This window comes from Oratosquilla oratoria, chromosome 16, assembly GCF_046742065.1.
Source record: "Oratosquilla oratoria isolate Oo_2021 chromosome 16, ASM4674206v1, whole genome shotgun sequence".
Classification (NCBI taxonomy): domain Eukaryota; kingdom Metazoa; phylum Arthropoda; class Malacostraca; order Stomatopoda; family Squillidae; genus Oratosquilla; species Oratosquilla oratoria.
The window spans coordinates 64,012,217-64,024,948 of record NC_134792.1 but is presented as its reverse complement, the minus strand read 5'-3'; the positions used below and the strand labels follow the sequence as shown (position 1 = coordinate 64,024,948).

The 12,732-nt window shown below is 39.9% G+C and overlaps 1 protein-coding gene across 2 annotated transcripts in view; it reads left to right on the top strand.

Moving 5' to 3' along the window:
• The window catches only part of Tango9 (transport and golgi organization 9), a 49,983-nt gene extending 37,584 nt beyond the window's left edge, over positions 1–12,399 (top strand). For both annotated transcript variants that reach the window (XM_076200006.1, XM_076200007.1), the window contains exons 7-10: positions 3,139–3,294; positions 5,973–6,127; positions 10,462–10,622; positions 11,933–12,399. In XM_076200006.1, the coding sequence (XP_076056121.1) occupies positions 3,139–3,294; positions 5,973–6,127; positions 10,462–10,622; positions 11,933–12,002 (542 nt within the window). In that variant the 3' untranslated portion in view covers positions 12,003–12,399. The remainder of the gene's footprint in view (positions 1–3,138; positions 3,295–5,972; positions 6,128–10,461; positions 10,623–11,932) is intronic.
• The last annotated feature ends 333 nt before the right edge of the window (positions 12,400–12,732 follow it).

Below are 12,732 nucleotides of genomic sequence, written 5' to 3'. Positions count from 1 at the left end.
GTACCATTCCCAGCCACTATTGGGCTCTGGGATTCCAGTCAGTGAAACTTGAGATAATAATTATTATAACTTGGGTATTGACTGCAGCTAATACTCTAGGGGCCATTTTAGGGTGCCCTTATGAACCAGAGCCACACATCATTCATATGTGTTAAGATTTAAAATCTATTTGTCTGCTTCTGACCCAGGGCAGTGGACAAGATACAGGGATGACCCGTCATCCAGGAGGTGCCAAGATAAGAAGGAGGGTAGAGGGTGGAGGAGAGTAGAGTGTATTAGGGATGGAATGGGTGGGAATGGTTTTTATGCCTTTGTTTTTTGGCTACCTCCCTTGTAAGGGGAAAAAAGCCTTTCATATATGTATATGTATGTATGTATGTATGTATTTGTCATGAGAAATAGGCACCAGGGAATGGATGCAAAGAGGAGATTGTATGAAGGGGTGATTGTACCAATGGCTTTGTATGGGACAGAGACTTGGAATTTAAGAGAGGCAGAAAGTAAAAATTTAAATGTATTTGAGATGAAATGTCTGAGAAGTGTGGTAGAGGTTACTAGGTTGGATAGAGTGAGAAATGAGGAGGAGAGCAGGATTGGAAAAGGAGATGACAGATAGGCTGATGAAAGTATTGGGATGGTTTGGACACATGGAAAGAATGAGTAAAGAAAGATAAGTAAAAGAGGTGTGGAAGGCAGAGGTAGAGGGAGTGAATTTGAGGGGATGACCAAGGAGGAGATGAATGCACTAGATGAAAGGGGCATTTAGTAAGAGGGGAATGTCTGTTGAGCAAGGAAGGGAGAGGCAAGAGATGGGGATGAGTGGAGAATGACTGTGTATAGATGATACTGTTATACAAGGAAGGGAGGGGTGGGGGATGGGAGGATAGGGGCAGCTTATGTGTGAATGATATTTTGATGCAGCCTAAAGGGATTTCTCCCAGTCTTCTCTTACTCTGCATGAGAGGATGGAGAGGAGGGGTTGCCAATTAAGAGAAAGGGCCTTCTTGTGGATGTACTGTGTCTTGCTTCGTTGCTTCTGACCCAGGGCAGTGGGCAGGATACAGGGATGACCCATCATCCATGAGGAGCTAAGATGAGAGGGAGGAAAGGATAGTGAATGGGAGTGAAATGGAAGGGAGTAGGTACATCCCTTTGACTTGGCTACCTCCCTTATATGGGGGGAAAGCTCTTGGTATAAAGATAGATACTTGTAGAGGAATGATGATACTTTGGTACTACTGATGTCCCACCTTTATGATATTCCTTTGAACCAGTCATTTACCAGGGACCAATGATTAGATGATTAATACCTGCATGTGATACATACATAAATACATATACCAAAGGCTTTTCCCCTTTACAAGAGAGGTAGCCAAAAAACAAAGGCATAAAACCACCTGCACTCATTCCATCCCCAACACACTCCATTCCCCTCCACCCTCTAAAATGGACAGCAAAATTATCCATTTTGAAAGCCTATGAACCCTCTTACCTCCATTAGAAGGTGCAGCCTTGAGGGGATAGTTCTTGGTCTTTAGATTGGGCTCAAGATCTCTCTCTGTCAACTTAAGCTGTGCTTCTTACACTTTTTCATACATGAAATCTTACAATTGATAACTGCTCTACTCTTCCTATAACTTTGACCAGGTAACATAGAAACAGTCCCACAGTGATACAACACAGATATCAGTTAAGAGTTTCTTCCTGGAGAGATCTGTGGGAGGTTCTAAGGACTGATGCCAGCCACTGTGGGTGTGCAGGTTTTCTAATTTGTGAAACTAAATGATCGATTGATTCCTTCACAACTTCTATAACTATACCTCTTCCTGATCCCCTTGTGGTGTGGGGAGAAAAGAATTCAGCCACCATGTTCACATGCATTTTATAAAAGGAGACTAAATTGGATGGAGTAAAGAGACTAGAGATCCTTATCTCTGTATTTTCCTTGTATGAAGAGTGAAAGCATAAGAAGTTCTGGGAGGAAGATTCTAACCAGAATAAAAAAGAAAAGAAAAAAAATCATCAGATGTGTGTGAATATGATACATATGAGAGTAAAAATGAAGAGATTGGAAGATAGATATATTAGCATTGAGTGAAACTAAATTGAAAGGATGGGGTGGGTTTAAGTCTGGGAGTGTGGTGGAGAGGTCAAGTGTAATGAGTGGATTAGGAAGGGAAGGAGTATCACTACTAGTAAGTGTTGAGATGGGAAAATGCATGATGAAGTAGAGGGAAGTGTCTTTGAGGATAGTGTGGGTGAAGGTGAGATTTGGATGGGAGATATGGTGTGGTCATATGGGCCTGATAGTGAGAAAAGGGGATTTTTTTTTGGGGGGGATGAGGGTTGGTTGGGAGGAATATAATTGTAATAGTGTCAGGACATCTCAGTGCTAGATTAGGAGATATGCTGTTATATGGAATAATAGAATAGTAGAAAAGTTTTGGGTATCAGCTAAGAATTGCAGGTATGATAGAGAGATTGTTAAAGATGTGTTTAGAAAGGAAATTCATGATAATCACAGTGAGAAGAAAGACATGCATAAATCCACATTGGAAATTATGGTTAAGAGGGCAGGGGGGGAAAGAGCTGGCAGATAAAGTTGATCAGAGAATACTAGGATGGTTTGGGCATGTGGAAAGAATGAGTAAAAAAAGTTTGGAAGGCTTAGGTGGATGGATTGAACTTAAAGGGAAGATGACACTGGGATAGATGGATGGATGGATGAGGTGAATGGGGCATTGGATGCAAAGGGAATATTTATTGAGCAGGGAATGGAGAGGATAAGAAATAGGTGTGAGTGGATGTGAATGGATGATAAGTTGATGTGATCTGAAGGGGAGTTCATTTTGTCTGTTCTAAAATTCATTGCAAGCATGGAATTTGAACAGCAGAAAGAAACTAACAACTAACTTCAAGCAGTTCATGAGAACCACTCTCAATCATGCACTGTTTGATGACAGACTCTGGGAATATGATTTTCATGAACACTTCTTGGATATATTGACATTCTTCATCTTCTGGGGATATCCAAATATGCAGTGTATATTATGATGGACATAGATGAATAAGTATTAAGAAGCATGTAAATATCTACAACGGTATTATGGGTGTTAATGGTGTATATTTTTATTTCAGGGATATTTGGCTTTTCAACCTTAGCTGTTCTCCTTGTTGCATTTAATTATATTCCTGCTGGAATGTTTAGTGGAAACCCAAGAGGTGTACTGGAAGATGTGGGTGATGCCTTCATTCAGCTGGGAAACAATCCATTGCTCATCGCAGCTATCATGGGTAAGTTATCAAATGCTCAAGCACTGTTTAGTCCAAAGTAATGCACTGTTGACTTTTATTCAAAATTCTAAATATTGAGTGTTGTCAAAGTAAGAACAGTGATAAGAATATATGACTGTGAAGGGTGGATGTGTGTTGTCAAAGTAAGAACAGTGATAAGAATATATGACTGTGAAGGATGATGTATGCTTTTACTTGTCCACCGCCCCCATATTAGGGGGAAAAGGCTTTTTGATGTGTGTGACAAATTTAATATTGCTATTTGTTCTATCAAGTCAAAAGCCTTCTTGTAATCTACAAACGCTAAACAAAGAGGTGTATTGTATTCTGTCATCCTAGTTGGTTCATCGCCTGCAAACGGTCTCGAGTTGAATATCCACTTTGAAAGCCTGCTTGTTCTTTTGGTTGGTTTCCATTTAAAACTTGACTTAGGTTATTTGTAAGGATCTTGGAGAATACGTTATATACATTTGATATCAAACTACTCAGTTAGTAGTTACTAAGGTCCCTCTTGTCTCCTTTTTTATGAAGCAAGATCTCTAGAGCGTTGCACCAGGATTCAGGAACACTTTCTTGACATAAGCACTGGTTATACAACTGAGGTAACTTAATATGAACTACTTTCCCTGCATCTTTCAAAAGATTTATCAGTATATATACATCTTCCCTAGGTAGCAGATTCTACTTCCTTTGTAATTTCTGGTACACTACTAATGTCTATAGATGAATTTACTGACTCAACTATGGTCTTTCACAAGTAATACTGTTGGTAAAAGTCTTCTACTTTGTTTACCATTCTGTCTGCATTTAATGATCTCTCCATTTCTATTTTTCAAACATATCATTTGCTGTCTTCCTACAGCATGTCTATGCTCGGTCCCTTTAATACTTTTATCTTTCCAAATAGTTTCCTCCATTTCATCCATATTTCTCTTTCTTTTCTCTGATCTCTGCTTTTTCTTCATAAGCTTGTTTAGTTCTACTCCATTTTGTCTCTTGCTTTTAATCTGCATAATCCTTCTTTTAATTAGATAATTTGTAATTTTGGAGTACAGTAGACCCTCGTTTTACGCGGGGGTTAGGGACCGGGAACCCCCGCGTAAAACGAAAATCCGCGTAAAATTCCGCCACTGAAGGAGATATACCAAAACAATCATTAGAACCCTAATAATTTTATTTCCACAATGAATTGCCATATTGAACAAAATAATACAATAGAAAAATAGGAAAACAATACAATACAAACAAAAGAACAAGAAAAAACAGTGCATGAAATGAATATATGTAGAAGGGGTAGTAGTCTAGGTAGCAGTCTAGTCGGACTCGGCATCAGAATTAGCTGGACCACCACGTTTCTGTAAAAACATGGTGATGGGCAATTGTACTCGGCGCTTTTTCATGTCCTGCAAAACGGCTTTGTAGGGCACCATAACACTGTCGATGCCATTCTGCACCGCAATTGCCCTCACCACTTGCTGACCAACTTGCTGACCAACTTGCTGACTCTTAGCCACAAAACTAATTGAGTCAGGTAACTCGATTGATTAACCAAATTAAAATGAAATCTATTTTATATTGTCACAATAATAAATTTAGAAAAAGAAACAATGATTAGCTGTCGCCTATATATATATATATATATATACAAAAACCCAAAAACCCAAAAATCCGCGTAAATTCAAAACCGCGCATAAAAAATCCGCGTAAAACGAGGGTCTACTGTATTTGTCTTCATAATACTTTTTGTACTTTATACTTTCTCTACTGATTCCTTAATGATACCTTCAGTGGTGTCCTTGTTAGTTCTTAGAGGTTTGAATAAATTTTTAATTTCTAACTGAAATTCCTTCTTGTTATCATTAACCTTCACAAGCCTTATTTTCTGTTTTAAAACTAGTTTATTTCTCTCAGCTATGCAACTTACCATTTTATGGTTACTACCTATGTTTATTTATGACTGTAATAATATGAAGTCTACTTCGTTCTTTGTTGTTCATTTGGACTTCTCCAGGTCCATTTATGATATTTTGGTGCAGCCCAGAGGGATTTTCTCTCCTCTCTTTTCTGTGTCAAGCAAGAAAGGCAGGAGGTGGGGGACGGGATGGAGTGGTTGTGTGTGAATGATATTTTGATGCAGCCTGAGAGGATTTCTCAGTCTTCCTTTGCTTTTGCTTGAAGGTATGGAGAGTGGAGAGGGTGGGGTTACCTATTAAGTGAAATGGCCTTAGGCTGGAGACAGGGATGACCCTTTATCCATGAGGAGCTAAGATGAGAGGGAAACAACAGGAATGTAATAGGTGGGAATGAGTGGATGTCTTTGACTTTGCTACTATAAGGGGGAAGAAGCCGTTAGTGTGGACAGGATGCAGGGATAACCCGTCATCCAGGAGGTGCAAAGATGAGAGGGAGGGAAGAGGGTGGAGGGGAGTGAAGTGTGATGGGGATGGAATGGGTGGGAGTGGTTTTTATGCCTTTGTATTTGTGGCTACCTCTCTTATAAGGGGGAAAAAGCCTTTGGTGTATGTATGTATGGATATTGAACTTTATTCTCGCCATGCACAATTGTCATGAAAAGGATCCGACTTACACTTATGTAATAATCTTCATTTATTTTATTTTATTTTTATAAATCTACAACTTGTATTACATGATATTAATGTCTTATTGGTATCCCACAGGAAATATCATAAGTATTGCATTCTTCAATTTTGCTGGTGTCAGTGTGACCAAAGAACTCTCAGCTACGACAAGAATGGTTCTCGACTCTGTTCGTACATTAGTAGTTTGGGCTTTCTCCCTTATTGTGAAATGGCAAGATTTCCAGTATCTCCAGGTAATTTTATATACTTGTATGTATATATATATATATATATATATATATATATATATATATATATATATATATATATATATATATACATATATATATTATTGTTTTAACAGTATTTTATAAAGTTGAACAGGTGCACATTTGCACAGTTTTGCATATTTGTTGTAGTTGCTCATTTAAGACTACAACTTGAGAAAAAAAAGGTGTGCAACCACAAAATTATTTGTGTCTTTGATGATAATGTGGACAAAGGTGAAATTAGATGGGAGATATGGATTTTTGTGGTGCACATGGTCTTGGTAATGAGGAAACTGAAGAGGTGAAGGCAAATATTTTATATGAATTTGAGTGAATATATAGAGAGTTTGTGGGAGGAATGTAAATATAATGGTGTTGGGGGGATCTCAGTGCTATATATATCAATATATATGTGTGTGTGTGTTTATATACCGGTATATACATACAGGTAGTTCGTAATCTGAATTAAATTGGGGGGGCAGAAGGGTACCAAGTTATCCAGCACATGATTTTTTTTCTCTAGTAGAAATATTATGTTAAATCAAGAAAAATCATCTTAATTCAAACAAAATATATAAAAATAAAAATATTATTTTATCATTCTCGTAATTCACATAATATAAACTTGCATGAATTAAGAACTGCCTGTACATTTTCTCCCTTATAAGAAAGGTAACCAGCCAAGGCATGCACCCATGCCCACTGTTTCCACTCCCGTTCCCATCCACCATTTATTGTTTACCTCTAATCTTAGCTCCTCATGGATGAAGGGTCATCCCTGTCTCCTGTCCACTGCTTGGGTCAGAAGTGGTGCAGCAAAATACAATAAATCCACAGGAGGGCTGCTTCGTATACATAGCAACCCTTCCTCCTCATCCCCTTGCATGGAAAATAGAGAAAACGAGGAGAAATTCTGTTGGGCTGCATCAAAAAATCATCCACATACAGCCATTCTCCACACCTATCCCCTTCCCTACTCAACAGACATTTGCCTCTTGCTCAAAGACCCTAACACCCTGTGTTCACTCCATCCACCTATGTTTTCCGCACTCTTTTTGATAATCTTTCTTCACTTATTCTTTCCATCTGTTAAACCGTCTCAATAATCTTTCAACATCCCTATCTGCCAGCATACTTTCCACCCCAGCTGTATCTGTATACACATATATATACCAAAAAGCTTCTTCCCCCTTATAAAGGGGGTAGACAGCCAAAGTATGCTCCCATCCCACACCCATCCATGGCCCATTTATTTCCCTTTCGTCTTAGCTCCTTGTGGAGGAAGGGCCATCCCTACACCAACCACTGCCCAGGTTAGAAGCAATGCAGCAAGACACAGTGCATCCATAGCAGGGCCTGGTCAGCTGAAACAGGTTTACCCCCACCATTTCACTTATGTGGCAGCCCACCTTCCTCATCTTTTCTCACCTTTCTTACCCTACGTGTGGTAGGAACAATCCTGTCAGCGGCAGCTCTTCACTAGACTTCTCTATGGGTCTCTGTCCTCGTAGGTCTCTCTCTCTTGCACTTCCGGTAAATTTGTGTCTCTTAAGCTAAAGCTTAAAGAAAGCTAAAGATAAATGTGGGTAAAAGTAAGGTGATGAGATGTACAAGGGGTGAAAGTGGCAGTAGACTGGAAGTGAGCATTAAGGGAGAGCGACTCGAGGAAGTGGATAGTTTTAGATACTTGGGTGCAAATGTGGCAGGAAAAGGTGGAGTGAAGGTGGAGGTAGAATGTAGATTGAGAGAAGCGAGTAAATGCCTTGGTGGATTAAAAAGTGTAATGAGGAATAGACATTTGGAAATGGATGCTAAGAGGAGACTGTATGAAGGAGCGATTGTGCCAACAGCGCTGTATGGGGCGGAAACATGGAACATAAGAGAAGAAGAGAGAAGGAGTTTGAATGTGTTTGAGATAAGGTGTCTGAGAAGTATGATGGGGGTTACTAGGCTAGATAGAGTGAGAAATGAGGAGGTGAGGAGGAGAACAGGGGTGGAAAGGGAGTTGTGAGATAGGGTTGATGAAAGAGTATTAGGATGGTTTGGACACATGGAAAGAATGAGTGAAGAAAGACTAGTAAAAGAGTTATGTAAGGCAGATGTGGAGGGAGTGAACATGAGGGGACGTCCTAGGATGAGGTGGATGGATGGGGTGAAGGGGGCTTTGGGGAAGAGGGGAATGTCTGTTGAGGAAGGACGGGAGAGGACAGAAGACAGGGGTGAATGGAGAATGGTTGTATATGGATGATGTTGTGATTGCATGAGGTGGAATGGGCAGGGGGATGGGGGGTGAGGTAGTATGTGTGAGCAAAATTTGATGCAGCCCGAAGGGATTTCTCCCTGTCTTCTCCTTTTATGCAATGGGGGGACGGAGAGGGGGGATCGCTGATTTAATGAAGCGGCCTTGCTGTGGATGTGCTGTGTCTTGCGACACTGCTTCTGACCCAGGGCAGTGGACAAGGTGCAGGGATGACCCGTCATCCAGGAGGTGCTAAGATGAGAGGGAGGGTGGAGGGGTGTGGAGTGTATTCAGGGATGGAATGGGTGGGAATGATTTTATGCCTTTTCCTTTTTGGCTACCTCCCTTGTAAGGGGGAAAAAACCTTGGTATATGTATGTATGTACGTCTTTCTAATGCCTCCTCAACACCTTTTATCCATCTGGTCCTGTCACACATAAATAGAGAAGACAAGGGAAAATCTCTTTAGGCCACATTATATTATCCATTCACAACCATTCTCCACACATACACCTATCTCCTATCTTCTCCCTTCCCTGGTTCAACAGACATTTCCCTTTTACCCAATGTCCACTTCACCCTATTGCCATAAGATATATGGATGCATATTTGTATATTAATGTATAATTTATGCAAATGTAGATAAGTATACAAATACCAATGCCTTTTTCCCCCTTACAAGGGAGGTAGCCAAAGTCAAAGGCATAAATCCACTCCCACCCATTTCATTCCTACATACTACACTCCCATTCACCTACTCTCCCTCCCTCTTTTCTTGGCTCCTCTTGGATGATGGGTCATCCCTGCACCTTGCCCACTGTCCTGGGTCAGAAGCAATGCAGCAAGATGTAGCATATCCATAGCAAGGCTGCTTCACTTAACCAGCGACCCCTCTCTCTGTCCCCTCGTACAGAAGAAGAGAAGACAGGGAGAAATCCATTTGGGTTGCATCAAAATTATGAAAATATAAAATTAAGAAAATGGGGGAAAATGGGAGGTGAGCCAGTCGTTGCTTGCTGATGACACTGCACTTGTGGCAGGGTCAGTGGGAGGATTATGAGAGTTAGTGATGGAAATTGGGAAGGTATGCGATAGGAGAAAGTTGAAGGTAAATGTGAGTAAAAGTAAGGTGATGAGATGTACAAGGAGAGGGGATGGCAGAGAGTTGGAAGTAAGTCTGAAAGAAGAGAGTCTGGAGGAAGTGGATAGCTTTAGGTATTTGGGGTTGCATGTGGCAGGAAAGGGAGGAGTGGAGGTAGAGGTTAAATTGATGACTGAGGGAAGCATTTAAATGCCTTGGGAGACAAAAAAGTAATGAGAAATAGGCTTTTAGGAATGGATGCTAAGAGGAGATTATATGAAGGGGGTGATTGTGCCTACAGCACTGTATAGGGCAGAAACTTTGAATTTGAGAGAGGCAGAGAGGAAAAGTTTGAATGTGTTTGATATGAAATATCTGAGAAGTATGGTAGGGGTTACAAGGTTGGATAGAGTGAGGAACGAGGAGGTGAGGAGGAGAGCTGGAGTGGAAAAGGAGATGGCAAATAGGGCTGATGAAAGATTATTGGGATGGTTTAGACACATGGAAAAAATTAGTAAAGAAATATTAGTAAAAGAGGTGTGGAAGGCAAGGGGGAATGAACTTGAGGGGATGACTGAGGATGAGATGGATGGATGGGGTGAAAGGGGTATTGAGAGAGTGGCATGTCTGTTGAGCAAGGAAGGTAAAAGGCAGGCAGGAGATAGTGAGTGGAGAATGGGTGTTTATAGATGATACCATGGTGCAAGGAAGGGAGTGTGTGGGGGATAGGGGGGGGTGTCAGTGAGTGGTTATGTGTGAATAATATTTTGATGCAGCTGTGTCCTGCTGCATTGCCTCTGACCCAGGGCAGTAGGTGGAATTAGGGATGACCCATCATCCACAAGGAGCTAAAATGAGAGGGAAGGAAAGGTGGTGGAGTGGGTGGGAGTGAGTAAAACCTTTTGACTTTGCTACCTCCCTGGTAATGGGGGAAAAACCCTTGTTATATATTAATAGAAAGATGATTATATTTGTTGACATAATTTTATTTATTTACAGCCGATTGGCTTCGTAGTTCTGGTGTTGGGAATGTGTTTCTACAATGACATAATATTCCTGCCATACATGAGAAGACTAGGTTGGGTAAATGATGAAGTTGAGCCTACACCAAGCATAGACACTGCACCTAGTACTTCAGCATCTGTAAATGAGAGCTCTAGGTAAGTGCACAAGTACTCTGTGCAGCACTGTTTTCTCTCAATTGAAGAAAATCTTTAGCATTATCCATAACATAGTACTGTATGTAGAAATACTCATTTTATTCAAATAGTAAAGGGTTTTGGAAGTATTTTGTGTTAAGTAAAACAAATTAATTCTTTTTACTGCTGCAGTCTGTGGTTTGACTCTAAAGTGAATGAAATCATCTTATTAAATGTAAACATAATGAAAAAAAGTATGCCTTCAAAGAGAATCAAGTTGTTTGTTAGCCAGAGTGTACCTGTTAATTATCACTGGGTGGAGAAGAAAGTTGTTTCATATTTGGGGACAAGAAACTGGAAGCTATTGGAAGTACTTATGCATATTGTGACTTTAGATGTATTGGATTCGTAGCTTGAATTGCAAATTATTTAAGATAGTTAAGCTTGCTTGTGTGTATATACGACAATAGTATTGCCCCACACAGGTAAGCTCAATGTTTGTGTCTAGGGGAAAGGGAGGATCAGTTTCCTTATTGTATTAATAGTCTTTGGCAGGAACCATGGTTAGTTTGGAGATAGTGATCACCCCACATGAAAGGCTCAGGTTCAAATCCCCAGGGTGGACATAAAAATGGGTGCTGATAGCTACTCTGTCTGTTCCCCTGGTATTCTCTGGTAGAAAAATATTGTGGCCTTCAGGAAACCAGTCATGGGGATTCAGCCAGTTCCTGTTATCAGACTCAAACACAGACAGCACTCAACATTTTTTTCCCTGATGGATAAATGGGAATGTCCAAGGATTGTTGCTACTCTGAGTCTGTGGGTTTCCTGTCGTATGAAATTCTAGGCAACAATTATTATTAGCACCACTCAATGTTATTTTCCTGTTTTCATTTATTTTTCTCTGGCTTTCAAGTGTTTTATCAAATTATAGGATTGCCCTCTGCTCTCTGTTGTCAGACGCAATATAATAATTTGTTAATTGGGTACTTTATGGACTTTCTTAGATTACATCTAGACTACCAGTTTATTATTTTATTCAGCTGGCCAGGTGCTGTCTGCATGGAGTTTTCTTGTTGTTGATTTATTAAAGATGTAACTCAGAATATTTGGTATTGAGTGATAAGGAATTACATACTACTCCATATTGGCTAATTTGCAGTTGAGAAGAATTATAAATGAGGAGCCAAGGTAAGAGGGAGGGAGGGGTGGTGGATGGGAGTGGAATGATGCCCTTTGACTGTGGCTACCTCCCTTGTAAGGGGGAAAGAGCCCTTGGTATATGAATGTATGTACTGTTTATTCATTTGTGTTTTTCTTTTACTCTCCAGGTCTTCAACAGTTTCATCCTTGGCCAAGCCAACCCCAGAAGAAAAGAGTGTTACAGTAGAACCACTCTGAAGAGCACTAGTTTATTAATCATGTTTGTTGTGGATTGTGATTAGTAGGTGTATAGTGAGGATCCTACTCAAATCAAAATTTAAGAAAAAATATCCAGTTCACGAATTTCCTGTATTTTTTTGGTGAAGATTTATCATTGGATAGCTCGGTGAATGGTTTTTCACAGTAGATGTCTAGTATGTTGTCTTGAAGTGTGTTTTGAGGTAACAAGTCACAAAGTTATGTGCAGCAAGTGCCATTTCAAAGATATAGTAGGGTTGTGTTGATTTTTCTGAAATTTGATTTTTTTAACTGCCATCTTATGCTTCCGGGTTTTATTGTCCAGTAAGCTACATTTTAGATTCCTTCCATTCATATAGACATCCAGTATTTCTTTCTGATTCATGTTTTATTTCTATATTTTTTTTCACCAATTCTCGTTCAATTTTTCTCCTTGATTATCCTGTTTCACTGTTTACATTTGCTCCCGTAGCATTTGCAATCAAAGTACCACAAGAGGACTGAAAAAAAAAAAAAAAAAAAAAAAAAAAAACGAAGGGAAGGGAACTTGTAACGAGAAGGGAAAGATTAGAAATATCAATAGAAAAGGAATGGGTATAGATGAATTACAAGAGAAAGAATGGGAAGGGGGGAATGGAGGATGGTTACAGAAAGGGAATTTCAGTAATGGGAGGAATGGGAAAGGAGAGGAGAAAGAGTGAATGGTTAACTCTTTACTTGTTCATACTTT